The following is a 27,970-nucleotide window of genomic DNA, read 5'->3' as shown; positions in this document are numbered from 1 at the left end:
AATAACCAGACATGCCTTTCGTCTTCATAAGTCTCATAAGTGACACTCAGATCAAAATAGATATACAGCCAAACCCACACAGACTTTTAGATTGGGAATAAATAGGCATGTATAATGCAAAACAGACAGACAGACGGTGAGACAGACACAAACACATCCACACACTGATAGAGATAATCGAGGAAACACTTCTATCAAAATTGGGTATCAATAGGCATGAAATTGTTATTTGGATGGAGAGTTGTCTCATTGGCACTCACACCACATCTGCCTTTATCTATGAATGTATATCTCTTTTTATGTATTCTTGGATGTTATGTTCTGTTATAAATGTCCTACATTGCTATATGAGGGATATCATTTTTTTGTGGATTCTGTAGGTAAAGGTGAAGTATAATTTTTTGCTTGTATTCAGAATTTGACAGAACAATATCAAATATCCATGAACATATACTGGTTAGTTTCCTAAATTCACAGTAAATGATATACATTCTGCAATATATTTCTTCCATGCTATCAAGGGGATAGTGTGTGCTCAAATTTCGGTATAAAAGACAACATAAATAATGATATCTTATTACATATCTCTTTTATGTATACTTGAATGTTTTGTTCAGTTATAAATGTCATGTATTAATTGCTATAAGAGGGATATAATTTTTGGTGAATTTTGTTGGTAAAGATAAAGTCTAAATCTTTTATAGGCTTGTATTCAAACTTCGACAAATGAAACAAAATCAAAAAGCCATGAATATATAAATTTTCCTAAATCCTTGAACATAACTGAATCTACAGTAAATGTAATACATTGCTATTTGCCCTCGAGGTTTTATCAGGTTAACATGAGAATAAATTTCAGTTTAAAAGACAACATAAATAATAATATTTTATTACATTTAAGTGATAACAAAATTATATATAATATATATATACATATATATTTAACTTAAAATACTGAAAACATACATATTAATGAAACACATTGACCTTAAACAGCTTAACTTGAAAGTACTTCTTGTTCACTAGATAAATTTGTCCCCTTAAAGTTTTATGAATATCTTGTGCTTGACCGCTATATAACAGCTTAGCTAAACAATTCTTGTGTATTCTATTTATAATCATCCTGGTTACATCAATTAGGTGTCTGGTCTTAACAAGGGGCTATTCCATTCAAATAAATGTGTGTGGGGGAGGGATAAAAAGGATATTTTATAATAGGTAAAATTACTCAAAATTTTAATGGTGGTGGGGGCATTTTGGAAATACTTTCCCACACTCCAACATACATTTAAACAAAGTCACCCTTACTATATGGCATATTTGATACACAGCTTTGTTAAAATTACTCAAATAGTTCATAAGTGATTGTGACATTTAGGAAGTACCATCCCACACTCCAACATACATTAAAATGGAATAGACCTAAAAAATATGGCATATTTGATATGTAGATTACCATATAATTGATGGCAACAGTGGCAACAAAAGAATGTGTAAGATTGATTAGCCACTTCTAGTCTGTTATTTAGTAACAATATGCTGGACTAGTTTCTTCTTATTTTGCAAAGAAATTGAATGAAAGGAAATAAATGTCACAGTTTATATCTTGATTAATCATTATACATGTGAATACAATTCTAAAATAGATTAAACAAAAAGTACTTTTATGAAAAAGAAAAAAAAAGGAAAGAGGTAAGAAAGAGTTTCAATGGATCAGGATTTCCTTTGACTAAAATGATATAAAAAATTTCAACTGAGCAAAATAATCCTTATAAAAAGCTTACATCTACAATACTCAAACTCAATATATATTTGTTTATCTCCCAACACCCCTATGTCCCCATAAAGCTGCAACTGTACAAACAAAAACATGGGGATGAATCTGAATATTATAAACAGCCACCATGTTAGATATTCAGTGTAAAATATCTAGAAACTATGAATTTTCAAACCTAAAAATGATAACATGAATTGTTTTGATTTTAAACATCATTAGGCAGGACTAGTTACCAAAATATACAGTGAACAATCAAGTACATAAATGATATCCTTTTTTCCAGATATACTGTAAATAGTGGCAGTTAAAAAGGGAAAATCTGGAGATATTCATTATTTTCATTATCAATATAATAAAATGATAACAAAAACCCAGATATTAGTGGTTTTTTTTATTAAAAACTTTTCATTGTATGAAACACGATTGAATTTTAGTTTGCTGATTTACATTCCTCCCCTTTTATATAATCAAAGAATTTTGAAAAAAAATATATGATATAATTCTTTTTACATTCAAAATGAATATGACCCTTTATTAACAATATGACAATCCACAAAAGGTCAAAGATTAAACACTTGAAATTTAGAACTTGTGTCTGATTTTTATTCACCTTTAAAAATTTCAAGTTAATAATATATCAAACTCAGTTTCATCCTAATGAAGTACATTTCATAAAATGATCTTATAATTAAATTAACAAATTTCACATTTCCTTCATAACTTGATAAACTGCATCTATAGTTTTAAAATTTACATTTTAAAGTATATACCAAAATGAACACATAACATAAAACAACATCTGATATGCATGTATTATGTACAGAACTCTTGGTTTTTAAATAAATAAACATTAAATAGTATGAAATATAATTTATATATCAAAGAAAAAAATCACCATTACATAGGATAGACCTGAGTTATCTATGAATTTTCAATTTTTGACAATAAGCAATGTACAACATGGAAAAAAACGTCTAATTTTTAAATTTTATATTTAGGACCAGCCTATATTTCAAAATGTAATTAGGTCACAACATTAAATATAATCCCTATATCAGGGTACAATTTCAGTGAATTTTCACATATCATTGTGAAATTGTTTAATATCAGGACACATTATTCAAGAATCATTCAATTACACAGGTACCAGTTTGCCAGTAAATAACAATAATCTTTTCTGTGATTGGTCAATACCATAAAAAAAAATCAATGTCAAATATTTTTATGGTGTATTTTTATAATTTGAGGAAAAGCAGACTTTTTTTTTATCATTTATCACATACAATGTTTATTCTTTGTCTTCCAATATCACCTCAGTACAACTGATTCAGAAAATATTTGTTAGATAATACTTTGCAATAAGCTTTATTTTGAGCAAATTATTTTTTTCTCAGCAATAAACAAAGCTTGAGCACATTTTAAAGATTATTTGATATAAGCAATAACAAATTGAATACAGAATGATTATGATATTTCAATGCAAGAAATGGTTTCATAAATGAGGGGGGATAGGAGGGGTCCTGATCCCAAAATCCCGGGCTTAAAAACCCGGAATCCCGAAATCCCGGGCTTAAATACACGAAATCCCGAGGTCCCGAAATTAAAAAAAAAAGAATTCCCAGATCCCATAAGGGTGAATCCCGAAATCCCTAGCTTAAAAACACCCGATCCGGAGTCCCGATAAAGGTCCTATCCCCCCTCATTAATTAAATCACAAGTGTAGCCTTTTTTCTATCATGTTAAAAGTAACTGTTAAAGTGAACAACGTAAATAGTTTAGTGTTGACTTTGTCACCTAAGGGACATAACTCATAAAATTCATCAACCATTCATGTCAACTTTTATCCTAGATCTATTCTACATAACATATATTTTTTTCATTCTGTGTCACACAGGTGCTTTTAAAACATTGATGAAACTGCCAATTGTAAACACATTAATAATTTCAAGAGTTATCTCCCATGTCAACAACAAGAAATTAAAATTGTGGCATTCATTTAAGTTTGAAAGCAATTGTAGGAATAAAAATCTACAAAGAATAAATACAATGGAAGAAAACTAAGCTTAAGGTGGTACCCAACACTTTCACTAAAATTAATTTGGCTAGTTTAATTTTCATAAAATTTTGTCAAAGTATTCACTTTGACCCTTTAACAAAAATATTATAACATAAAAATTTTTGAACCAACCGTTTTGTCAGAAAAATTACACTGGTTATATAGCAATTTGACAAACACCAATTTTGATCATTGAGAAGCTTAATATTCCTTTTACTACACAACGTAATTAAAACGATTAGCTGACTTTACAGAGTTATCTCCCTGTAGTGTTAGGTACCACCTTAAACAATGTAAAGGGTATGATGGTCAAGCAATTAAAGCTCTTTATGAAGGTCTTGATTTTGTTTACAATTTTATCTATTCTACATATTTTTTTCCATCTGAATCTTTATTATTTTGCATCCAAATTTTCTCTATCTCTATTCTTTTGTTCATCATTCAGTAATCTATATAATTAATATCCTAATATATATATCCATGCTTTATCTTTTTAACCCTTTTCTCTTCTTTTGTTTCTTTGCCCATTAATCACTATTCTGTAACTCGATCAAGACCCTTATTTATGATATATATATACTACTTCCATATTGTCTACTTTACTAACTAAATCTTCATATTATTGCACAATTACAAAACATGAATGGATTTGCAACAACTAAAGATGCACTAACCGTAATTGGCAGTCTAAAGCTTAAAACTAATAAAGCTATTATTTTGTGTCTTTTATGTCCACTATGAAAGCTTTCAACTTCAACAGAACAATAAATTTAGTTATTAATTCTATAATTTGTATCCACTTATGGATAACAACTGGCTATTCTTTTATCAAAATAACCATTTTTTTTTAATTACTTGCAAGATATTTTAATGTCAGAAATTTTTTTTCAAGCAAAAAACGTTTAGCAACACCCATCTCAATTCATAAATTTTGAATAAAAAATAATTTTTTAAATGAAGTTTTAGTTTGGTAGAAATAGTATGTAACACTTTATTTTCTTAGTTACGATAACTTATGTGTGTTCTTTTTTTTTAAAATATAATTAATAATAATTGTTGCTTATTTTTTTTACTCAGTATTTAATTAAGTTCCTTCCCAGTGCTTTAAGCGAAATGAACAGAAGCATTAATAATACAAGCTACATTATTTGAAACATTGTTAATTTTACCAAAAATATTTTAAAAATAATATTATCCAATTTTTATTCAAAAAAAGTAGGCTACCAAAAGTCGTGATTTAAATTAGTCAAATGGACATAGATACTTCATCAACATTAAACTATGAAAATTTAATGTTAATTTTAAAACATGTTGTATAGCTCATAATCAATTTTCTTCCTAAACCAGGGGTGAATGAGTAAAACAAAATAAGCATTGCAATTGCTTCTCTGAAAATGCCATTTTCTAATTATGCCCTAAAATATAAAAAAAATGGATTTCTTTATGTTCCATCAATATAATACTCTACTATATATGTTCTTGTTCTGACATGTTAAAGATGATCTTCACATTTTTGAAGAAAAAAAAATCTTTTTCAACAATTTTTTCCAATTTTAATGCATTATAAATTAGTAAGAGCATCACATGTGATTTGAAGATAGACAGTGTGAAACTAATTAAGTTTGGAATTGAATTATCTAAATACATTTTATATACCAGATTTTGTTTTTTGTATAAGTATCTAATTTTTGATAAAAGTTTTCAGACTTACATAAATCTCTGCAAAATTTTTTATTTCATCAATAACCAGAACTAAAATTTAAAAAAATAAGATTTTTGTCCTAAATTGAAAACTAACTTAAATAAAAAAATTTCAACAAGTATTTCAAACTTCAATTGACAGAGGAGAGGTATAAATTTACGTAATATATAATTTCGGATTGTAAGATCTTTCCATAATTACATGATTTACAGGTCCATTGTGGATTGAAATGTCTTTCCTTGTGTGGTTTGATATATCATGTGGATTTACAGGTCCATTGTGGATTGAAATGTCTTTCTTCGTGTGGATTGATATATCATGTGGATTTACAGGTCCATTGTGGATTGAAATGTCTTTCGTCGTGTGGATTAATATGCTATGTGGATTTATTCATCCATGGAATGTTGGCTGCCTTGTATACAGTTTTCCAGATTTTAATATAAAAATAGCACTTTGTTATGCATTTGAATTTAAATTCCTGAAAAAGAAATATTTATTCTGCTACGGTTGTCCTCTGCCTTTAATAATCCATTCTGCGTTAGGATTAACTTTGTATAATGTCAACATATGGGTATTGTGGTCTAAACACCGCTCACCTGGAAAAAAATAAAACAATCTCAAGTTATATTATTGAAAATTAGAGCATGTTGGTCTTTAAAAACAATCTCAATCCTATGATAAAACAGTATTTAGTTCGTTATGTTAAAGAACAACAGGATGAAGAGCTGTAAAAATGCTTTTCCTTTTGATTTTCAGATGTATCAGCAAATTAGTATTTGTACATCAATCCTATATATATATATATATATATATATATATATAAATAAATAGAAGTCTATAAAACTGACCAACCAGCAAATTTACTATGTACTGGATCGTCTAGAATAGACGATAATATAAAGATAAGGAAAAAATTATATCAGTCTAAAAATTTGCACAACGGTACTGATATAAGATGTTATTATACGAAAATGTTATTAAATCGAGTTGACAAATATTTCGGTTCAACAAATGGCCTTCTTCAGTGTCAAACTCGTCTTGTTATTCGTGTGGTTAAACATGTTTTATTGTTTTGCCTCTCAAAACCTGCTTTGTGATAATTTATATGAGTAATACCCAAATTGCATACATGCTTAAATTCACATACTTAAAAATTAAATAACAGATGTTTTGTTTCATTTCTTCAAATAATTAGAACAATTTGACATTAGTCCATGCTTACTATTCATTGTTTAACACTTTCACTTTTTCGCGGGATTCCCTGGCCGAAATTTATTTGCACGAGCCGTTTGCCTGACCGGGATTAATTTGACATGTGCTTTAGCAAAAACGGCCTCGTAGTTTTGGTCATTGAAAACTCGGGAACTGTAGCGAGTTGTGCGGTCAAATTTTGATAAAATGTAGATAAATATCATAGGTTGAGCGTCCGTAACCTCTTCATAGAGTGAGAAGCAGTTTACCTTAAAAACGCGTGTCGAAAACGTAGATTGATCGAGTCGGAAGATAATTTTTATCATTGCCTACCGTATATCACTTTCACTTCCATTCGGCAACATTTCTTAAGCACACGTGTGTTTCAAAATTCTACTTCTATGAGCTACTGAATTATTTTCTTTCAAAACCCGTTTCCGTTTTCGTTTTCTTGGCAAAAATACTTGTAAATCGAGACTGTCGTTCACATAGATTTTGGCCGCCATTTGTTTACTCTTTCGAAAGAAGAAAGATAACTCGGGCTCGATAACGGACAATAACTCTTCCAGACGAGTTGTATAATACTCCCAGCGTTGATGTGCGATTACTGAACTAATTAAAAATAATTTTTAACTGCAATAATAATCGATGGAACTTCATTACTTTATGACTTAACCCCAGTAATGCCTTAAATTCTTCCACATGTGTATGAGATAAAGCTTTCCAATAAATAAAAGTAAATGAACCCAAAAAGTGTTTTTTTTTTATTAAGTTCTAAATCCATCAAATTTCCAATAAATTTGATTTGGGTCATGGGGGTTGTATAATATAAAAAATATTTAAGCATACATAAATGTACTACAAATAAGCAAATATTCAACTGTATCTCAAGATACAGAGCCTAGTGAATTTTTTTTTTTTTAAATTGTTGAAATTAAAATCTGAACTATGTAGTCAAAATTTAAGATGTATAAGATAACATAAAATTGACAAATACATCAACTGTTGTCTGTTAAAGCAGGAACATATATATTAACTTCCCGTTAGATATACTGTTCCCAGGTTAAAGCAACACAAATAAATACCAAAAGCTGACAATTAATATTTTATAAATTTATTTTCATCATAGTTAAATTTATTAATCACATGCAGTAGAGGTAAAGAAGATAATATATGCAGACAACTACTGGGTACTGTTTTATTTAAACTCATGATATGTACACACAGATTCAAGTCGTTGAAAACTAGTGCCAAAAAGGGATTAAAATACATCATGTACATGTTTTACTGCAAAATGCAGTTTTAAAATTCATTGATGGAAAGCTACATCAGGGAGCTGATATAGTTTGTAATAACATTTGGAAGCTATGAAATTTGTTTTAGTTTATAATGCTGCGTTCTCGTTGAATAGGAGGATTCATGTCATAAATTTTGATTTTAAAATTGAGCGAGGACAATGGAAACTATTTTTTTTTATTTTCTGTTTATATTGTTGGGTTATTTAATGGAATGTTTTGTCAAAAAGTGAATAAAAATTACTTGAGTGAGGTTGTTATACTACATTGTATAACCATTGTTACCAGTCTATTAATTAATCTATTACATCCATCAGCAAGTGTTACTTACATATAAGCCTATATATTAATGTGGTATGAAGATACCTGCTTATGTGTACTAGTCCCACAAACAGTGTAAATTTAAGAAGCTGACTTACAAGGTAACAGCTACAAGACCCTAATGTGGTCCCATTATCCCATTTCCAATTTGATCAGTTTTTTCTCTTACTCCTTACTACTACATGTACAAATGTATATGACTAGGCATCTGAGAGAAGAAGCAATTTATATACCATTTGAAGTCCCTTTTTGAACACAAAAAAAGATGTTTCCTAGTGTTAAAAATGGTTGCTTATATTGGCATTACAAATTGTAATAAACTTTAGGCACTGCCGCACTGGTCATTCATCTTTCGTGTGTGTGCAACATGAGGGGGGAGTTCTTTCTCATAATTTCCAAAACCAAAAATTGAACCCCTATTAATTGTTTTCAGAAACATACAGGAACAGTATTATTTTACAATAATAAATGATGCCATCTCAAGATTAATCAGAAGCAGCAGACAACACCTTATGTTATTTCACTTTTGGGAAAAAATCACTTCCAGTCAGCAAATTTTTTTTTATTTTTTTTTTTCCCTATCCAATTATGAAAAAAATAATTTTCCCTTCCCTTCTAAAACAAATATATTTTTTTTCACTTCCCTTCTTTGACAATGTTTTTCTTTTTTTTAGGGAGCTACCATTTGATTTTTATGGGGGGGGGGGGGGGGGGGGGCTAGGATGAAATTTGAAAAAAATAGGCAGGACAGGAGTTTTGAGTAAAAAAAAAGGCAGGATGAGACACTTGCAAAAAAAAAAAGTCAGGACAACAATTTAGGTAAAAAAAAGTCAGGATAAACTAAAAAAAAAGGCAGGACCGAACAGAGTGAAAAATAAAAAATTCGTAAGGGTTCCACGAAACCCAGTGTCTCGCCTACTTTTGCTGGTAATCGCAGACTCAACAAAAATGAGGAAAACATCAATAAAAATTTCCCTCTCGATACTGTCTTTTGATTGAAAGAAGCTTCCAAGTTTGGTAAAAAAATCCAGGATAGTTTATGAATCTGATAAATGTTTTATAAACTTTAACTGCAGACTGTATGTAATGTTAACTGGAAGAAAAACTAAGTCCATTTATAAGTAAAATACGGAAAAAGTGAATTTTTTTTTATAAAATTTACATCTGAATAATATCTTATGATCAGAAACAACCTTTTGTCTAAGTTTGTTAGAAATCCAGGATAGTTTAAGAACATTATAAAAATTTTAAAAACTTAAACCACAGAGTGAATGTTTTGTTTCTGGCAAAAAAACTAAGCCCATTTATAAGTAAAATACGGAAAAGTGGAAATTTATTTTTACAAAATTTTCTTCTTGATACTATCTTATGATCATAAACAAGCTTCTGTCCAAGTTTGGTACAAATCCAGGATAGTTTATGAAAGTTATTAAAATTTTAAAAACTTTAACCACAGAGTGAATGTAATGTTTCCTCGCAGAAAAACTAAGTCCATTTATAAGTAAAATACAGAAAAGTGGAAATTTATTTTTACAAAACTTTCTTCTTGATACTATCTTATGATCATAAACAAGCTTCTGTCCAAGTTTGGTACAAATCAAGGATAGTTTATGAAAGTTATTAAAATTTTAAAAACTTTAACCACAGAGTGAATGTAATGTTTCCTCGCAGAAAAACTAAGTCCATTTATAAGTAAAATACGGAAAAAATGGAATTTTATTTTTTCAAAATTTACTTCTGGATACTTTCTTATGATCATAAACAAGCTTCTGTCCAAGTTTGGTAGAAATTCAGTATAGTTCAAAAAAGTTATTAAAATTTTAAAAACTTTAACCACAGAGTGAATATTTGTGGACGCCGCCGCCGACGACGACGACGCCGACGACGACGGAATGTAGGATCGCTTAGTCTCGCTTTTTCGACTAAAGTCGAAGGCTCGACAAAAAGCAGGACAGAGATTTCCGCTAAAAAAAAATGCAGGACAAAATTTTTCATCCTAGCCCCCCCATAAAAATCAAATGGTAGCTCCCTTAAATGAGAAAGAAAACAATTTGTTACATAAAAATAATCATCTTGGCATCTTTCAGGTTTTTTTTTTAACTCTCTTGTCAACATTGTTTTTCAAAACAACTTTTGCTGAACAAGACTTTTAAAAACCTCTGTCACAAGACGAGATACATCATGGAAAATATTTTACACTTGATTAAAATACGAATAAAATTGGAGAATATTGTCTCATCTTTCGAAACCACTTTTATGTAAAATAATAAAACAACACGTGTTTTTATGAACCGCACTATTTATAGACTCAGCTGTCGATTTTGTCAATATCCGGTTCTATTTGAAATGAAAGTGGACTTTCGTTTTGTCGACCTACATACTGCAGTACAGCCTTTCAATGAAAAGAAATAAAACCCGTAGCACTACAGACTCCTGAGAGTGTCTAAAATGATGATAAAAGACTCTGACTCAATTGGTAATGAAAGGTTGACTGTCAAACGGCAACGAGAAATAATAATTTACAGTCGTGCACCTGATGGCAACAATCAGTCTCGATTTCAGGTTGTTTTACAAATATATCCTTCTCACAACTCCAAACTATACGTACAATCACTACTTTTGTACAAGTTAAACGACTTTCATGACCGCAGGTTAAGTTTTCTAAATGTTTCAACTCGAAATGAAACTCCTGACCACGATTGTTTATGACTCCGCCATTTTGTTTTTTACGAGGTTTTTTTTCTTCTCAACAATCATTGAAAAAACATATTTTAACAGTGTTTTTACGCCCGATACTAAAATATCGCATGCATTTGGTGTTTATCATAACATCCATGGAGCAACAGGGCCAAAAAACATGTTTAAACGTTATTTTTACTGTTTGCACTGTGACCGTCTAAAAATAGAAATCTATGTATCCTTAAGGATACATTCGGCATCTACACGGGGGTGCCAAAAGGATACATTTGGCATGCGCACGGGTGTGCCAAAAGGATACATTCGGCATGAAAGGGTTAAGAAATGGATGCTTCTAACATATTTAATGTGCTCATTTTTAAAAGATGACTTTTTGAGAGCGTCCCATTGTGAAGTTTCATTAGATATACGTTTTCCAGTAAATTCCTCATCTATTAATATATGCTCTGAACCTTTTCTGTATATACAAATATATTTACCGGGTACCTATATTGAAATATTGTAAGATTTTTCGCAGCATTTTTTGTTGAATAGGTGCAATTTGGGTACTGTGACTTGTATATAATTAGAAACATTTTACTAACCTATATTGCCACCCACTTCAAACAGGTGGGTATTGTCTTGAGCAAACTGTACATTACTTGGGTCCACAACAATTTTGCCACGACCTGATTTTTTACCAGCTGACAAATGTTCCCTAGAAAGTAATACATTTCATGTCAGTCTGTGATTAAAAATCTTAAAATCAACAAGAAATGACAGCAAATCACATTTATGAATTTTAAAAGCTCTGTCTGGCTTTTTATTTACCTTCCATGTTCTGTGCTCATTTTTTTATCTCTCAAGGACCAAAATCAATTAGAATCAAGTTTCCTGTAATTTGAAGGTGCTTTCAGGCTTTTTTTACCTGCTTAGATCTGTGTCCATTTTCTAAAATATCAAGGACTATAACTCTTAAACATGAAAATGAAACTTGTTAACTTTAATCTTGACCTTCATTTTAGTTATCAGTGACAGCATATCAAAATATCAAAAGCGGTGATTAAACAGGAAATTAGTGAATAGGTGTCTCATTGGCAAACAATTTTATTGATTTATTGTTGATGTTTTAACACAACTTTTAAATGCCACTTTTGGGCTATTTTGTGGCGGTCAGTTTTTATGGGTGGAAGAAGTCGGAGTGCCAGGAGAAAACCACTGACTTTTATTAAAAAAAACTGACAATCCTAGTCAAATAGAGTGCACCCACACCAGTGTGGTTCGAACTCACAACCTCAGTGTTGACAGGCTAGTGATTACAGTAGTAGAACTACTTAGACCACTTGGGTACAGATGCGCATTAGTTTTTCCATAGGCCGTAATGGTAACGTTTTCTTCTGTTGCTCAATCCATATCGTTAACTTGGATATGTGTGATGGCTCGTTTCGAAGCTGAGACATTTTGACATATGTGGTTAAATTTTCGGGGTACGAAGTGAGATTACTTTTTCCGTAAATTATCAAACCCCGAGTATCCTTTTGTGATGCGGCTCCTCATGGTAAATAATCCCATTTTTAACACAAAAAGTTCTTTGAAAATTTAATACTTTGAACACATTTAATAGCTCCATAGATTTTACACATTTATTCTGTGTTCCCCTACTTTCTAAATTAACTCAAATGGTTAAGCTCAGTCACTTGTTTATCATAGAAAAGTGTCAAATATCACTACACAGAGAATTTTTGTTTACACGTGACTTTTGAGTTCCTCATTTCAAGGCGCATTAGGGATCTTGTCCCATATTGAAATCCATACTTCTGATTTTTCCAAATATTTTTATGTGATCTTCATCGGTATAACATTCTGAATAAATCTGTGTATTTTTGTCCATTTCTGAAAAAAAATAAAGTTGTTTTAGCACTATAAGGCAATGACACTTTCGTCGCTATATTCATTTATTTTGAATACAATGAGTATGTATAAGTAATTTCTTCCAGAATACCTTCACTAGTCAAAACAAGGACAAAACTTCTGATTATAACCTCTTATTACAATACACAGACCCTGTTAAAGCATTCTACAAAATTTTCTTGTGCCTTAAAGTGCATTTTGACAGAGAAATTATGCAAAAATGAAGGTTGTATAAAAAAAACAACACCAAAATAATTATTCTTACTAGTGGAAATCTGGTATTTAATACTGTTAAAACCACTCTAAACTACTTGGAAATCATCCATATCATATAATTAGAGTACAATATAGTGCAAATTTTCAAAACTTGTCCTTTCACATAATTCTATTTGAGAAAAAAATGTTTTTTACATGTATTTCAGTGAAAACCTTTTATCAGTGAGAAATCCACAAGAGGTCTTAACGGAAACATTGTGACATCACATGTATAATGGCGTCATTAAATAACGACAGATCAAAGTAGTGCTAAATATAGTTTGCAGTGTTACATGAGAAACAGTTGTCGCAAGATTTAACTCGAAATATTGAGTCGTAACGATCTGTAACTAAGCCTTTTCATTTAATACCAAGACCATAGCAACAGTTTTCATATTAGCATATTTTTAACATACCGACTGTAATTTCAATTGCATAAATATCATAAAAAACAATTTAGAGCTTGCCTAATAAAACAAAATGCTTACCAGTTATTCAGGATTTTTTAAAACTTCTAGTTTGCCATCTCAGGTTGAAAATAATGATACGTCTGGAACTGAAATAAGACCAAAAAAAATACTCAGGCTTTGTTATCATTTGATTTAAATACATAAGTATTATTGAGAGAGAAAAATCTTATTCTTGAAAGTTTAATCACAAAGAAAGACAAATGCTTCTCCCTTGTGGCTTAGCCACCTTCATTTAAACCTTTTGTATTAGAAGCAATGGGTAGTAGCTAACTAGCTTAATAATTGAATAGGTGCAGAAATATTGTTTTCAAAAAAGTTTGACCCTCCCCCTTTTTCAGTGCTGAGAAATGACAATATCTTTTGTTTTGCTCATGTGCATTAAAAATAATAATTCATGATTTTCTTAAAGCATGTAAATGTTTTTTTCTGTTTTTTATGGATATGATATCTACTGACCAGGGGTCAAATCATTGGTTAAAAGCACATGCGATGATGTATCTCACTTTACTCGTATGAAGTGTGTTATCTCCCTTGATTATCAGGTATTCCTGTAGACCAGAGTGATAATTACATAACAAAGACTATATTGTGTCATGTTTACTTACAATTTAATAATATTTAAAAGTTATTTCTTGCCTTTTCAATGTAGCAAACAAATTCCTTTCGGATCTCTCGGAAGTAAACAAAGTTATGATTGTGCCTAAAAAAAAGTGTTCAGCCCCGTGCCAGTAATGTATTTTAAAAGCGAAAATTTCCTTAAGTTTTTGCTGATCTTTATCAATAATATTTATCTTAAACCATTTATGATAACTAGGTATAAATAAAAAAATACTAACCATCATTTTCGGTGGTGTACAGGTGAAATCATCCATAAATCAGTCCGACAACTTCTGGAATTGAGCTTCTAAATTGGGTACAGATGCGCATTAGTTTTTCCATAGGCCGTAATGGTAACGTTTTCTTCTGTTGCTCAATCCATATCGTTAACTTGGATATGTGTGATGGCTCGTTTCGAAGCTGAGACATTTTGACATATGTGGTTAAATTTTCGGGGTACGAAGTGAGATTACTTTTTCCGTAAATTATCAAACCCCGAGTATCCTTTTGTGATGCGGCTCCTCATGGTAAATAATCCCATTTTTAACACAAAAAGTTCTTTGAAAATTTAATACTTTGAACACATTTAATAGCTCCATAGATTTTACACATTTATTCTGTGTTCCCCTACTTTCTAAATTAACTCAAATGGTTAAGCTCAGTCACTTGTTTATCATAGAAAAGTGTCAAATATCACTACACAGAGAATTTTTGTTTACACGTGACTTTTGAGTTCCTCATTTCAAGGCGCATTAGGGATCTTGTCCCATATTGAAATCCATACTTCTGATTTTTCCAAATATTTTTATGTGATCTTCATCGGTATAACATTCTGAATAAATCTGTGTATTTTTGTCCATTTCTGAAAAAAAATAAAGTTGTTTTAGCACTATAAGGCAATGACACTTTCGTCGCTATATTCATTTATTTTGAATACAATGAGTATGTATAAGTAATTTCTTCCAGAATACCTTCACTAGTCAAAACAAGGACAAAACTTCTGATTATAACCTCTTATTACAATACACAGACCCTGTTAAAGCATTCTACAAAATTTTCTTGTGCCTTAAAGTGCATTTTGACAGAGAAATTATGCAAAAATGAAGGTTGTATAAAAAAAACAACACCAAAATAATTATTCTTACTAGTGGAAATCTGGTATTTAATACTGTTAAAACCACTCTAAACTACTTGGAAATCATCCATATCATATAATTAGAGTACAATATAGTGCAAATTTTCAAAACTTGTCCTTTCACATAATTCTATTTGAGAAAAAAATGTTTTTTACATGTATTTCAGTGAAAACCTTTTATCAGTGAGAAATCCACAAGAGGTCTTAACGGAAACATTGTGACATCACATGTATAATGGCGTCATTAAATAACGACAGATCAAAGTAGTGCTAAATATAGTTTGCAGTGTTACATGAGAAACAGTTGTCGCAAGATTTAACTCGAAATATTGAGTCGTAACGATCTGTAACTAAGCCTTTTCATTTAATACCAAGACCATAGCAACAGTTTTCATATTAGCATATTTTTAACATACCGACTGTAATTTCAATTGCATAAATATCATAAAAAACAATTTAGAGCTTGCCTAATAAAACAAAATGCTTACCAGTTATTCAGGATTTTTTAAAACTTCTAGTTTGCCATCTCAGGTTGAAAATAATGATACGTCTGGAACTGAAATAAGACCAAAAAAAATACTCAGGCTTTGTTATCATTTGATTTAAATACATAAGTATTATTGAGAGAGAAAAATCTTATTCTTGAAAGTTTAATCACAAAGAAAGACAAATGCTTCTCCCTTGTGGCTTAGCCACCTTCATTTAAACCTTTTGTATTAGAAGCAATGGGTAGTAGCTAACTAGCTTAATAATTGAATAGGTGCAGAAATATTGTTTTCAAAAAAGTTTGACCCTCCCCCTTTTTCAGTGCTGAGAAATGACAATATCTTTTGTTTTGCTCATGTGCATTAAAAATAATAATTCATGATTTTCTTAAAGCATGTAAATGTTTTTTTCTGTTTTTTCTGCATATGATATCTACTGACCAGGGGTCAAATCATTGGTTAAAAGCACATGCGATGATGTATCTCACTTTACTCGTATGAAGTGTGTTATCTCCCTTGATTATCAGGTATTCCTGTAGACCAGAGTGATAATTACATAACAAAGACTATATTGTGTCATGTTTACTTACAATTTAATAATATTTAAAAGTTATTTCTTGCCTTTTCAATGTAGCAAACAAATTCCTTTCGGATCTCTCGGAAGTAAACAAAGTTATGATTGTGCCTAAAAAAAAGTGTTCAGCCCCGTGCCAGTAATGTATTTTAAAAGCGAAAATTTCCTTAAGTTTTTGCTGATCTTTATCAATAATATTTATCTTAAACCATTTATGATAACTAGGTATAAATAAAAAAATACTAACCATCATTTTCGGTGGTGTACAGGTGAAATCATCCATAAATCAGTCCGACAACTTCTGGAATTGAGCTTCTAAATTGGGTACAGATGCGCATTAGTTTTTCCATAGGCCGTAATGGTAACGTTTTCTTCTGTTGCTCAATCCATATCGTTAACTTGGATATGTGTGATGGCTCGTTTCGAAGCTGAGACATTTTGACATATGTGGTTAAATTTTCGGGGTACGAAGTGAGATTACTTTTTCCGTAAATTATCAAACCCCGAGTATCCTTTTGTGATGCGGCTCCTCATGGTAAATAATCCCATTTTTAACACAAAAAGTTCTTTGAAAATTTAATACTTTGAACACATTTAATAGCTCCATAGATTTTACACATTTATTCTGTGTTCCCCTACTTTCTAAATTAACTCAAATGGTTAAGCTCAGTCACTTGTTTATCATAGAAAAGTGTCAAATATCACTACACAGAGAATTTTTGTTTACACGTGACTTTTGAGTTCCTCATTTCAAGGCGCATTAGGGATCTTGTCCCACTTGGCAACTGAGGCCCTGCACACAATTATAACTACATCTTCTTATTTTAAATTTATAGCCTTTCTATTGTTCTATCCTATACCCCAGAGATGTTTCATGTACAGATGTCACATTGGCAATTATACCACATCTCCTTATTTTACATTGATAGTCTATTCTAGTATTCTATCCTATCCCAAGAAATCTTTAGGTATATACCTATTTAAGTTTGTAGTTTTACGGAATCTGTTAACGATATCTCCCGCCCGGACACCTGGATCTAATCTAATAGCTACACAACTCTTGGTTAAATGTGGCGCCTGCACTCTTATAACCCCATCCACAAAGTCACCCTGTTAATATAGAAACAAAGTTATTGTTAAATTTGTAGCAAATATAACACCAAAATGAAATTAATTTTTTTTACTATAACTAAATTTCAGTTTTATATGTTTACTGTAGGTCAAAGACTGCATCACAATATTTCTTTTTAAGTATTTATCAGACATTCTTCTTTACTTCATACCTGTAATAATTTATAAATTATGTTTGTTCAAGATATTTTTTCTATATTGAGTACAAGATATAAATTTAATATGGTAATCAAATAGTTTTTATCAATTTGTTTATTTCAGAAATAGTCTGTGTCACTTATTAATTAGACACTTACCCTTCCAGAGCACCTGAGATCAACTCCTGATTTTGGTGGGGTTGGTGTTGCTCATTCTTTATTTTTATGCTTACTAATTTCTCTTTTAGCCATAGCGTTGTCAATTTATTTTCAACTTATGAGTTTGAATGACTAATTAGTATCTTTGCCTCTCTTTTAGAATATTTTTATTGAAAATAGTTGATACATATTATAGTCATTTAACAGTTGTGGACCCTAATCTATGTCTAACTCCTTTTTGAGTAAAGAAATGAACATATATCTGTTTTACCATAACATAGTCATGTTTGACCGCAGAATTATATCTTTATAAATGATTCTAACAAAAAGATTACTTACCTCATGAAGAATCGGCTTTTTGTACAATTCTGATCTATCATGTTTATCCTTTTTACCAAGAAATTTCATCTTCTATAGGAGGAAAAATCAAATTTAAAATTTCAATATTTTAATGAAATCGTTCTTTTTTCTATATTACTTCTGTTAGTAAAATATATTAAGATTAAGAAAATTATTAAAATCTTATTTTTTGCTATTGATGAATTATACCAATTTTGCATATTGCATAGAATTTTTTTTCGTTGAAACCTTACCGCTATTCAAATACCCCAAAAAGTTTGAATCTGAACAAATTGGCCATCTTCGCACATTTGTGCACAGAAAAGAATACAATTGTCAACTAAAATATTTGGCACAGAAATTTCTTACATCTAGATCTGTAAAAATGCATCACTCATTTGTTATATCAATTCAGGTCTCTTGCATTTCCCTTACAAATAAAGACAATTAAGATCAGTTGAAAGATTATCCCATTTCCTTAGTTGTTTTAAAGACAAAATCAAATATAACTACCAAATCAAAACTAAATGGAAGTCAATGAAATGTGAAATAAATAGAGGAGGTGTCCAAGGAATCAAAGATAATATCCCCCCTTAAAAATAATGTTTTAAAGGGGCATAACTAGAGAACTTTAAAAGTGACGCTACCCAATGTTTGATCAAAGTTTTTGGTAACAAGCAATGTATAAGTTTCATTACATTTGGTTGAGGCGAACTTAAGTGAAAGAATGGAAACCAATTTTGGGATGTACAAACAGATGGTCGAACAGACAAGGGTTAAACTTAAGCCCCCTATGCCTAGCAGTAGGGGGTTAAAAATTATACATATGTAAGCTATGGAATTTCACACACTAATCTAGTATGATGGTAAGAAATTGTCCTTAAAACTATTTTTTCTGTAAAATACCTAAAAGTTTGCAAAACTCAAGATACTCAGGTATTGCCTTTTTTCAAGTAATCATATTTTCTATGTAATCTGATGGACAGTATTGATTGACTTAAGGTGTCTTTTCTAAAAAAAAAGCAACATTTCTATTGTCAGACAGCAAGGGACTTGCAGGACTAGGTGTAAGGATGCATTTAAGGGGACATAACAATCACATATAAAAATAGATCACTATATATTATGACCTAATTTTAATATTTTACTAATTTCAATTTCATTTGTAAATTCTGTAATTTTTCTTACATGTTTTTCTCTGGCTTTTCTGTGTTGTTCTAATTCATTTTTATGTCTCATCTGTTGTAGTAAGAATGATGGTACCTAAAATATCAAATAACAAGAATGTGTCAATAGTACACAGATGCAACAATCGCACTATCATTTGCTATTTTCAGTGGACTGTGAAATTGGGGTCAAAACTCTAATTTGGCATTAAAATTAGTAAGATCATATCATAGGGAACATGTGTACTAAGTTTCAAGTTGATTGGACTTCATCAAAAACTACCTTGACCAAAAACTTGAGCCTGGAGAGGGACAGATGAACGGACAAACGGACAAACAGTTGAATGAATGGACGCACAGACCAGAAAACCTAATGCACATTTATATAAGTGGTGCATAAAAATGAATCTGTTAATTCTTTCTGATAACCAATCTATTTCACTTCTTATTTTCATTCTTTTGTCAAAACTACTATAAAACTATTATTGTTTGTGGTTTCAAAATAAACTTCTTTGCTTTTTAGCTCAAATAAATTTCAAACAGAAAGCTGTTTGCAGTTTAAAAGATCTGTATATCATAGTCAAAATCTTTTTTTAACAATTTGAACATTCGACACTATCTTAGTATCTTTATCTCTTAAAATCAACAATAAAATGTAAAAACATTAATTCAAAACTCTAAGGAATGGGAAACATGAACAAAACAAAATATTCTATTGTACCCAATTTAAAAAAAAAGTTTTCAAAGCATAATACTTCATAAATTCACAAGAAACTTAAATATTTTAATGGCACTGCTGCTGTTTACAAGAAGATCTTCTTCAATGTTTTGGCACAATAACTGTTATGCCAATTTTTGTAAATGATAGTTCAATTCTTGCTACTTGTGAAACACTAGTTGTATAGAATATTTACCATCCAAATTATTTTCTGGTACTTTATAAACATTCTGACAACATTTGAAGTCCCTGCTGCCATATTGATTTCAAGGTCATTCACTGTTTTTGTTTTTGACCTTGAAATAGGTGACAAGAACAGATTTGGTGCTATAATCATAGCTACATTATTCAATCCCATCAAGTTTTGATCTCTGTGTGACACAATTTTGTTCAGAAATTTCAGAAGTACCTGAAAAATAAAACATGTAAAAAAGTAAAATCAGCAAATTTCAATATTTAATGTGAACAAAAATTCTTTCTATTGCTGAATTTTCAAAGTAATGCAAAAATGTTTTGTTTGGAAATGCATTCATCATAGTTTAAAATTACTTCAAATAATACAAATTTCTTGAATACAAATTGAGTCTTATATAGAAGAAAATTAGTTTCAGGATAATTGTACTCTAAATTCAGCCAGGCAAGACAAAAATTATCTCATTAAGGTCATACTTGTTATTTTCAACCATATCACGACAAGAACGTATATATTAACATCTATATATGTTGCCTTATTGCTGTCTCATTTATGTTAACCCTACATCTTTATTTATCCTACCTCCTATACATTTCTAGAAATATGATTGGTTAATAGCTTCCGTGTGTAGACCATGTATATTCCATATTAGATCAGTAGGGAGGCGGGGCTTATTTCATACACAGTTAGTAGTGGTGTTACGTCCCTATATAAAAATCTTAGGTTTCAACAGATGAAGAAATTGATGATGAAGTATGAAATAAATCCATAATACACATTTAAACCTAACAAGTTGTTATTGTAATTTATCAAATTCAAATATGGAGCTTACCCATAAAGTATTTCTGTTAACATCTGGTAACAGTATAATATGGAGCTTACCCATAAAGTATTTCTGTTAACATCTGGTAACAGTATAATATGGAGCTTACCCATAAAGTATTTCTGTTAACATCTGGTAACAGTATAATATGGAGCTTACCCATAAAGTATTTCTGTTAACATCTGGTAACAGTATAATATGGAGCTTACCCATAAAGTATTTCTGTTAACATCTGGTAACAGTATAATCAAAAGGTTTAAAGCCTGAAGCTGTAACTGTCTGTCTGGAATATCTAAAATAGACAAAATCAAATCAAAACATGTTAGCCGTAAAAATAAAAATTCAATTATTCCGGGTAATATAATGCTTATTGTCTAATGAAAATGAATTAAAAAATTACTAATGTCCAATTTTCATTGACACAATATGCAAAGATTCATATTGAAATAATTCTGTTACTGTATGGAATCAATTAGAGATGTATCCATTTGGACTTTTTTGTGGATCTTTTCCCTGTAGCTGTACATTTAATCTGCAAAATTCTCTTTATCTATTATAGTTTTCAAAATTGTAGCCAAACACACCAAAAAGTTAACAAAATTAATTATCTAAGGGCACTGATTGCAATGAAGAATCAATTGACAACTTAAGCCATGCTGACTTATTAGTAATTATTGTCTGGTTGGTATATATTTTTGTTTAAAAGTTTCTGTCTGTTTCACATTGATTTTTCAACACTAGAAAGAGTGTTTTGTAATTTGACCCCATTGTATGAACTACACTACATTATTATCTTTTTAAGCTTGTCTATGATTATATTCAATGAATCATATTATATCTCATGCAAATATTTATTATTAACCACATATATTTTTTGGCTAATTTTTAATATATGTATATGCAGGCTTTTTTAGTTGTAGTGACTCTCTGTAATTGTGCAACTCCACTTACTAAAACACCATGTACATTCATAATACTATATATAGCTAGATATATATTCATTTGTAACACTAATTTTGATTAATAAATGTGTTTGACTTAATGGAATATCATTTACACTTAAAACTCTATTACATTAGTTATGAAGAATATTTTGACAATTTAATCTAAAATGTTTATTTAAAAATGAATGACTCTTATTCTCAAGAACTAAGGCCATAAAAAAGAATATGTTTGTTTGCCCTAAACCTACATACCTAGAAAAATAGGTACCTATTCAATATTTTTTTTTGGGCAAACACTAATATTTTTAAGTGTGGCCTGGCAACCTCAATCCCTTAATGTACAAAAGAAGTAAGGATAGATGAAAAAGAAGCAAACAAAGAGACAAAAATAAAAAAAATGACTGCTATTGTCTAGCAATTTCTTGGAGTTTAAAAAGGTTAAAAAAAGTTAGTGAATTTTTGTTAACATTATTGTAAAGCAGAAAATGCTTTAAATCATTTATCAATATCAGTATTATGATGGCACATGATGTAAATCAACACTACCATACTCTAACACAAGTGTGCAACCCAAACAATCTACTATTCTCATACAAATGTTAGTACACGCTTTCTTACTAGGTTGAAAACTGCATAAAATATCTTTTCTGTAAAAGCTAAAATAGCAAAGATGATTAAGTGAAAAATGAAATTTTAGCATCAAGTAATGTAATACTGTGGATTCATTTATTTTCGTGGGTATTAATTTAGTGGATTGCTGAAACCCTCCATATTCGTGGATATTTGATTTCGTGGTTTTGCCAATGTCTGTATATAAAGTCTATCGAAAATATGTCATTCGTTGCACATTTGAATTCGTGGTTCACCTTTACCCACGAAAACCATGAAAATTGGTATCCAACGAATATTAATGAATCCACAGTATAGAAAGGAATTTTACAATGAATGATCTGACCTGATAAAAATTTATTTTTTTATGTTATGATGGTCGATTTGATTTTGACAGCTTCAGATGTACTAACTTTTTACCTTTTTGAACCAAATCACTTCATAACCTTAAAATATAAAATGCTTCTCCCATCCAAAATATTTTTCTCCAGATGATTAACTTAAAAGATTTGACATTCAATAGTATAATTGAAATCTCATTTCATTTAACAAACATGGATACTAGTATTCAGCTAAAGAAAAGGATTAAAGCCCCAAGAAAATTAAATTGAATGTTTTGCTGGCATGTGAAATATAACCAAATACCTTATCTTCCTAACAATCTGATAAGTGAGAGTTAAACTGATAGAGGAAAGATGGGGGCTCACAAACATGCAGGAATGAAAGGGATGGCTAGAAATTTTTGCAACATACTATTTTCATTTTACTGACTTCTGTCTCAAGTAAGTATATAACTTTTAGACAGTGAACATACTTTGTGGTAGGACATTCTGGTGGGTTGTCAAGTAAGATCAAATTAAAGAAGTAAAGTTAGGCTTACAATTTTGGGGGAAAATTTGCTGACAAAATTATTGGAAAACAGTTAATATTTTCAAATAATTCAACTGATTGTTAGCTCCATTTCAATACTTTTGGTTGCTCTTACTTGACCAAGTACCAGATTGTCAGGCTACAAAAGTAGGTACATAAACCTGTCCAAAAATTATACACTCTGGAGGGGGTCTCATTGGGGGGGGGGGGGGGGGGGGGGGGGGTTCGGATCCCAGATCCTGCTTACTGTTCTGTCAGATTCCTGTATCCCGCTTACACTCTGTACGTAAGCAATTCTCATTTATTTCCTGTGTCCCGCTCAACTTCATTTCCCGTTTTCACGACACAATAATTTGAGTTTCACGTGTCAGGCTAACAAAAAATCGGCAATTCATCGTCATGCTTAGACCCCAATGAGACCCAATAAATGAGATTTAATTTTGATACATGTTCTCAAACCATACTTACTTTCAACTTGAGCAAATGCTTCAATGTACTGAGGTGTCAATAAAGGGGAAGGTAACTCTCGTAGAAACTGTTTCAGTAGCGCTGCAGCATCATTAGGCATAACATCAACCCACGAAAATGTACCTTGATAAAACTTCTCTTCTATTTCTTGTCTTAGCAACTGTAAAGTATAAACATGATAAAATACTATAAAACAAACTTTAATAATTAGTAAAAAAAAAATATGAATAACTATTGTCTAGAAAATTATCAAAAATGTTCTTATAACATGAATGATGAAAATATTTCCTGAACAACACCAATCTTTTTCTACCATTACCATTTTCTGGAAACATTTGAAAGCATTAACCATGATAGGATTGTATCAACAAACGCAGAGATCCCTTCACTAATTTACCTTGACCCTAAAGGTTAACCCTTGAACATGTTAGAATTCCTTCAACATCTTACCTTATCCCTAGAGGTTGACCCCAAGAAATGTAGAATCCCTTCAATTTCTTACCTTGACCTAAAGGTTGACCCAGGAACATGAAGAATCCCTTTGATTTCTTACCTTGACCTTTGAGATTGACTCATGATCATAAACACTTAGAATCCCTTCAATATCTTACCTTGACCCTAGAGGTTGACCCAGGAACACGAAGAATCCCTTCAATATCTAGACAGTGTTTTTCTAAAAACAGTATAATCTGTAAAACAGTAGAAAAAAAAATCATTAAATAAATTATAAAGACAATAAAATTTCTATTTTTTGAAATGATCATAGTTCAAATCATACTATTGTTCTGCGAACAGTAGGAAATGACAAACTGTTGTTTAACAGCCAGTGATAAATTATTCAGGACGAAAACATGTCAATGTGATATGAGCTATGAGTTGTACTAGATCAACAAGCTGAGCTTGACTTTTAATGTGCTAGTTCACAGATAACCCATCCGTAAGAAAGACATACCATGACATATTATTTTGACTCTGTTCCAATCTGGCTTTACTCCTTATATAAAGAAACCTAAATTTAAACAGCAAATAAGAAATTCCATTTGACCTACCATGAAACAATAGAGGCAGTCATATGGAGATGGCAACAAATCACCTGATCGGTTTGTAGTGTATAACTTGTTTCTAATATTACTTACATCAAGAAAGACTAAAGGAATATTACACTTGGAATCTTTCTGTTTATCATTCTCTAATAATGTCTCCAGAGGAACTCCAAACAGTCCATGATCTGAAAGTACAGCAAAAATAACCTATTATGTCACATGAATAATACAGTTCAACATTTAACAAATGACATAAAAAGGTTGCTGTCTAATTTGTGTATACCCAATTTCTACTTTTATTCATATTACTTCAAGGTATGTTAAATAAATCAGAGTTGATTTATCATGCATGTATGTACTGAACACTATCTTCTTATATATTTCATGCTGTATAAATTATTGCATTCTCAAAGCCTTCATTTTTAAGTATCAACTATGACAAATTAGATTTTAATTTTATCCCTATTAACCTAAGTAGTGGACAGGAATAAAGTCACAGGATCATAAAGTCAAAGACAACTTTTTCTGAAAACTTTTTTATGTTCCCATGATGCTTAAAAGTGTGATAGTAAGGTAAAGAACACAAACGACGATCACTTTTACCTTTCAATTTTTTCTTTGTTTTCCGCCGAGACCACAGTATGTTGTTATTATCAAATAAGGCAGTTAATTCTATTAATGTTAAAGACCTCAGGTGATCTAGATCAACTTGACTCAGATCTCTTATGTGTGTATTTCCCATTGGGTCTGGCTGAATATCAAAGTCCTGTAAAAGTTTGAAATTCAAATAGTAATCAAGTTTCTGATAATCCATAAAATCTATAACCAAAATATTGACAAATTTTCTATTAGCCATAATAATAATAACAGGATGTGGTTTAATTGCAAATGAAACAACTATCCACCAGAAAATTGTGGAGCCATGCATGCAAGATAGTATCTAATTAGATTGACTATCTACCCAAGTCCAAAGAACGAGGATGTATTGGTTTGCAATGCTAAAAGTTTTCCATCATCTGATTTTGCATCTTTCTACTCTTTATTTGAAATAGGAAAGAGGTGGATTCTGACATTCTTGGCATTAATCTCACATCAGATTTTTTTTATCTATTAGAGTTGTCAAGATATTAGACAATACATGCATTTCACCAGTATGGTCTCTAAATCTTCTTCTGTTATTTACAAGAAACATCAACTGGGTGATGATTCCTTTCTGGTGCAGAATTGTTACAAATAAAAAAAAAAATTCATATCAGATTTTAAATTTTTTATATTTGTCTTTATGTGTTTATATGCAAGTACAATTTTTCTTTTCTCTTCATTTTTTTAGCCATGGCTGCCTTGTTGCTTCAAATACAGGAACAATAAACACAAATTTTATACTTAACATCCTAAAATCAATCTGCTAAAGTTTGGTTAAAATTTGCCAGTGGTTTCAGAGAAATTTTTCTAAAAGTTTACGATGAAAACACCTGACACCATGCTTAAGTGATGGCATCAGCTTTAGGCCAGGGGAATTGAAAACCAATCAGATTTTTACAATTACTTACTGGCAGATTATCCCTGAGTTCTTTTCTTTCCATTATATGAACTGGTGCCTGAAATTATAACAGAAAAACAAATATAAACATGTGGCATTTCATCACAATGTGCAGAATATGTCTCCACTTGACAAAACCTACTATTTCCAATGATCATTTGATCACTAAACAACTTTGAGAGCAGAATTTTTTTTTTTTCTAAAGTAGGATTTTGTGTTATTGTAGTAAAAAAAACTTTAAAGATATTTCACTTCCTGCCACTGACCTTTAGTTTCTCTGTGATCTTTCTAAACTACATCATGTACATAGCAGATAAGTTACTATCCACAATGCATTTAGATGTTATGAATTTAGACCCTAGGTAATGTTGTGATGTCACAATAAGAAACAATGACGTCACAATAGCAACTATGACGTCATAATAATTTGACATCACAAAAGCCACATAAATTCTAGCTTTCAATGCTCAATAAGGGAGCTACCATTTGATTTTTATGGGGGGGCTAGGATGAAAAATTTTGTCCTGCATTTTTTTTTTTAGCTGTAATCTCTGTCCTGCCTTTTTATTTTTCACTCTAATCGGTCCTGCCTTTTTTTTTTAGTTTATCCTGACTTTTTTTTACCTAAATTGTCGTCATGACTTTTTTTTTTGCAAGTGTCACATCCTGCCTTTTTTTTAACTCAAAACGCCTGTCCTGCCTATTTTTTTCAAATTTCATCCTAGCCCCCCCATAAAAATCAAATGGTAGCTCCCTAATACAATTTTGAATAAAATTTGCATAAAAAAAAAATATTAATTATTAGGTGCTCAGATATATCTATATATATTTTCTACCCAATAATCTACATATATATAGTAATAAGTATAATAAAGAAAAAGCTTTGAATGGACTTTGCTCATTGTTAAAGGCCATACAGTGACCTATAGCTGTTAATTTCTGTGTCATTTGGTCTCTTGCATTGTGTAAAGTTGTCCCATTGGCAGTCATACCAGATCTTCTTTTTTATATTTCTTACTAATTATAATGAGCTCTCTTGATAATATTAATTAAACTGCCCTTTCAATCAAAAGAGTGAAGAATTGAAAAATAAATATTTTAAAATTCCATATATTTTTTCTACCCAATGCAATAATCTGCATTTAGTATAATGAAGAAAAATGCTTTGAATACAATAAGTACACTCGATTTTGTTATAAAAAAGTTATTAAAACCCAAAATTAGCAGTAAAACAAATGGGAAATGTACTTTATTATTAATTCTGTCGAGTTCTCTTGATAATATCAAGTTAACTGACTTTTTCAAAAGTTAATTAAGATATAGAAATAACTATCAATAAATTTCATCCTTGCTCAAATTTATATATTTTCTACCCAAATTCTATA

General features: G+C 30.5%; 1 protein-coding gene and 1 long non-coding RNA gene across 3 annotated transcripts in view; both read right to left on the bottom strand.

Annotated features, from left to right (window-relative positions):
- Positions 1 to 873: 873 nt before the first annotated feature.
- Positions 874 to 27,970, bottom strand: part of LOC143054760 (rho GTPase-activating protein 18-like) — a 47,128-nt gene continuing 20,031 nt past the window's right edge. For both annotated transcript variants that reach the window (XM_076227807.1, XM_076227808.1), the window contains exons 7-19: positions 26,596 to 26,643; positions 25,649 to 25,811; positions 25,139 to 25,230; positions 24,614 to 24,691; positions 24,003 to 24,162; positions 21,321 to 21,403; positions 20,292 to 20,504; positions 19,400 to 19,474; positions 18,212 to 18,283; positions 17,422 to 17,555; positions 11,624 to 11,736; positions 4,117 to 6,131; positions 874 to 3,839 (exon numbers count right to left, since the gene is read on the bottom strand). In XM_076227807.1, coding sequence (XP_076083922.1) covers positions 6,037 to 6,131; positions 11,624 to 11,736; positions 17,422 to 17,555; positions 18,212 to 18,283; positions 19,400 to 19,474; positions 20,292 to 20,504; positions 21,321 to 21,403; positions 24,003 to 24,162; positions 24,614 to 24,691; positions 25,139 to 25,230; positions 25,649 to 25,811; positions 26,596 to 26,643 — 1,326 coding nt within the window. In that variant the 3' untranslated portion in view covers positions 874 to 3,839; positions 4,117 to 6,036. The remainder of the gene's footprint in view (positions 3,840 to 4,116; positions 6,132 to 11,623; positions 11,737 to 17,421; positions 17,556 to 18,211; positions 18,284 to 19,399; positions 19,475 to 20,291; positions 20,505 to 21,320; positions 21,404 to 24,002; positions 24,163 to 24,613; positions 24,692 to 25,138; positions 25,231 to 25,648; positions 25,812 to 26,595; positions 26,644 to 27,970) is intronic.
- Positions 12,493 to 17,217, bottom strand: LOC143054761 (uncharacterized). Its single transcript, XR_012971818.1, has 5 exons — positions 16,693 to 17,217; positions 15,875 to 15,942; positions 14,491 to 15,113; positions 13,673 to 13,740; positions 12,493 to 12,911 (listed from the first exon to the last, which is right to left on the bottom strand). It is a non-coding gene; the product is annotated as an uncharacterized LOC143054761 (long non-coding RNA).

This window comes from Mytilus galloprovincialis, chromosome 12 (genome assembly GCF_965363235.1).
Source record: "Mytilus galloprovincialis chromosome 12, xbMytGall1.hap1.1, whole genome shotgun sequence".
NCBI classification, from domain to species: domain Eukaryota; kingdom Metazoa; phylum Mollusca; class Bivalvia; order Mytilida; family Mytilidae; genus Mytilus; species Mytilus galloprovincialis.
The sequence above is the reverse complement of the archived record's forward strand: the minus strand, read 5'-3'. Positions and strand labels throughout refer to the sequence as shown.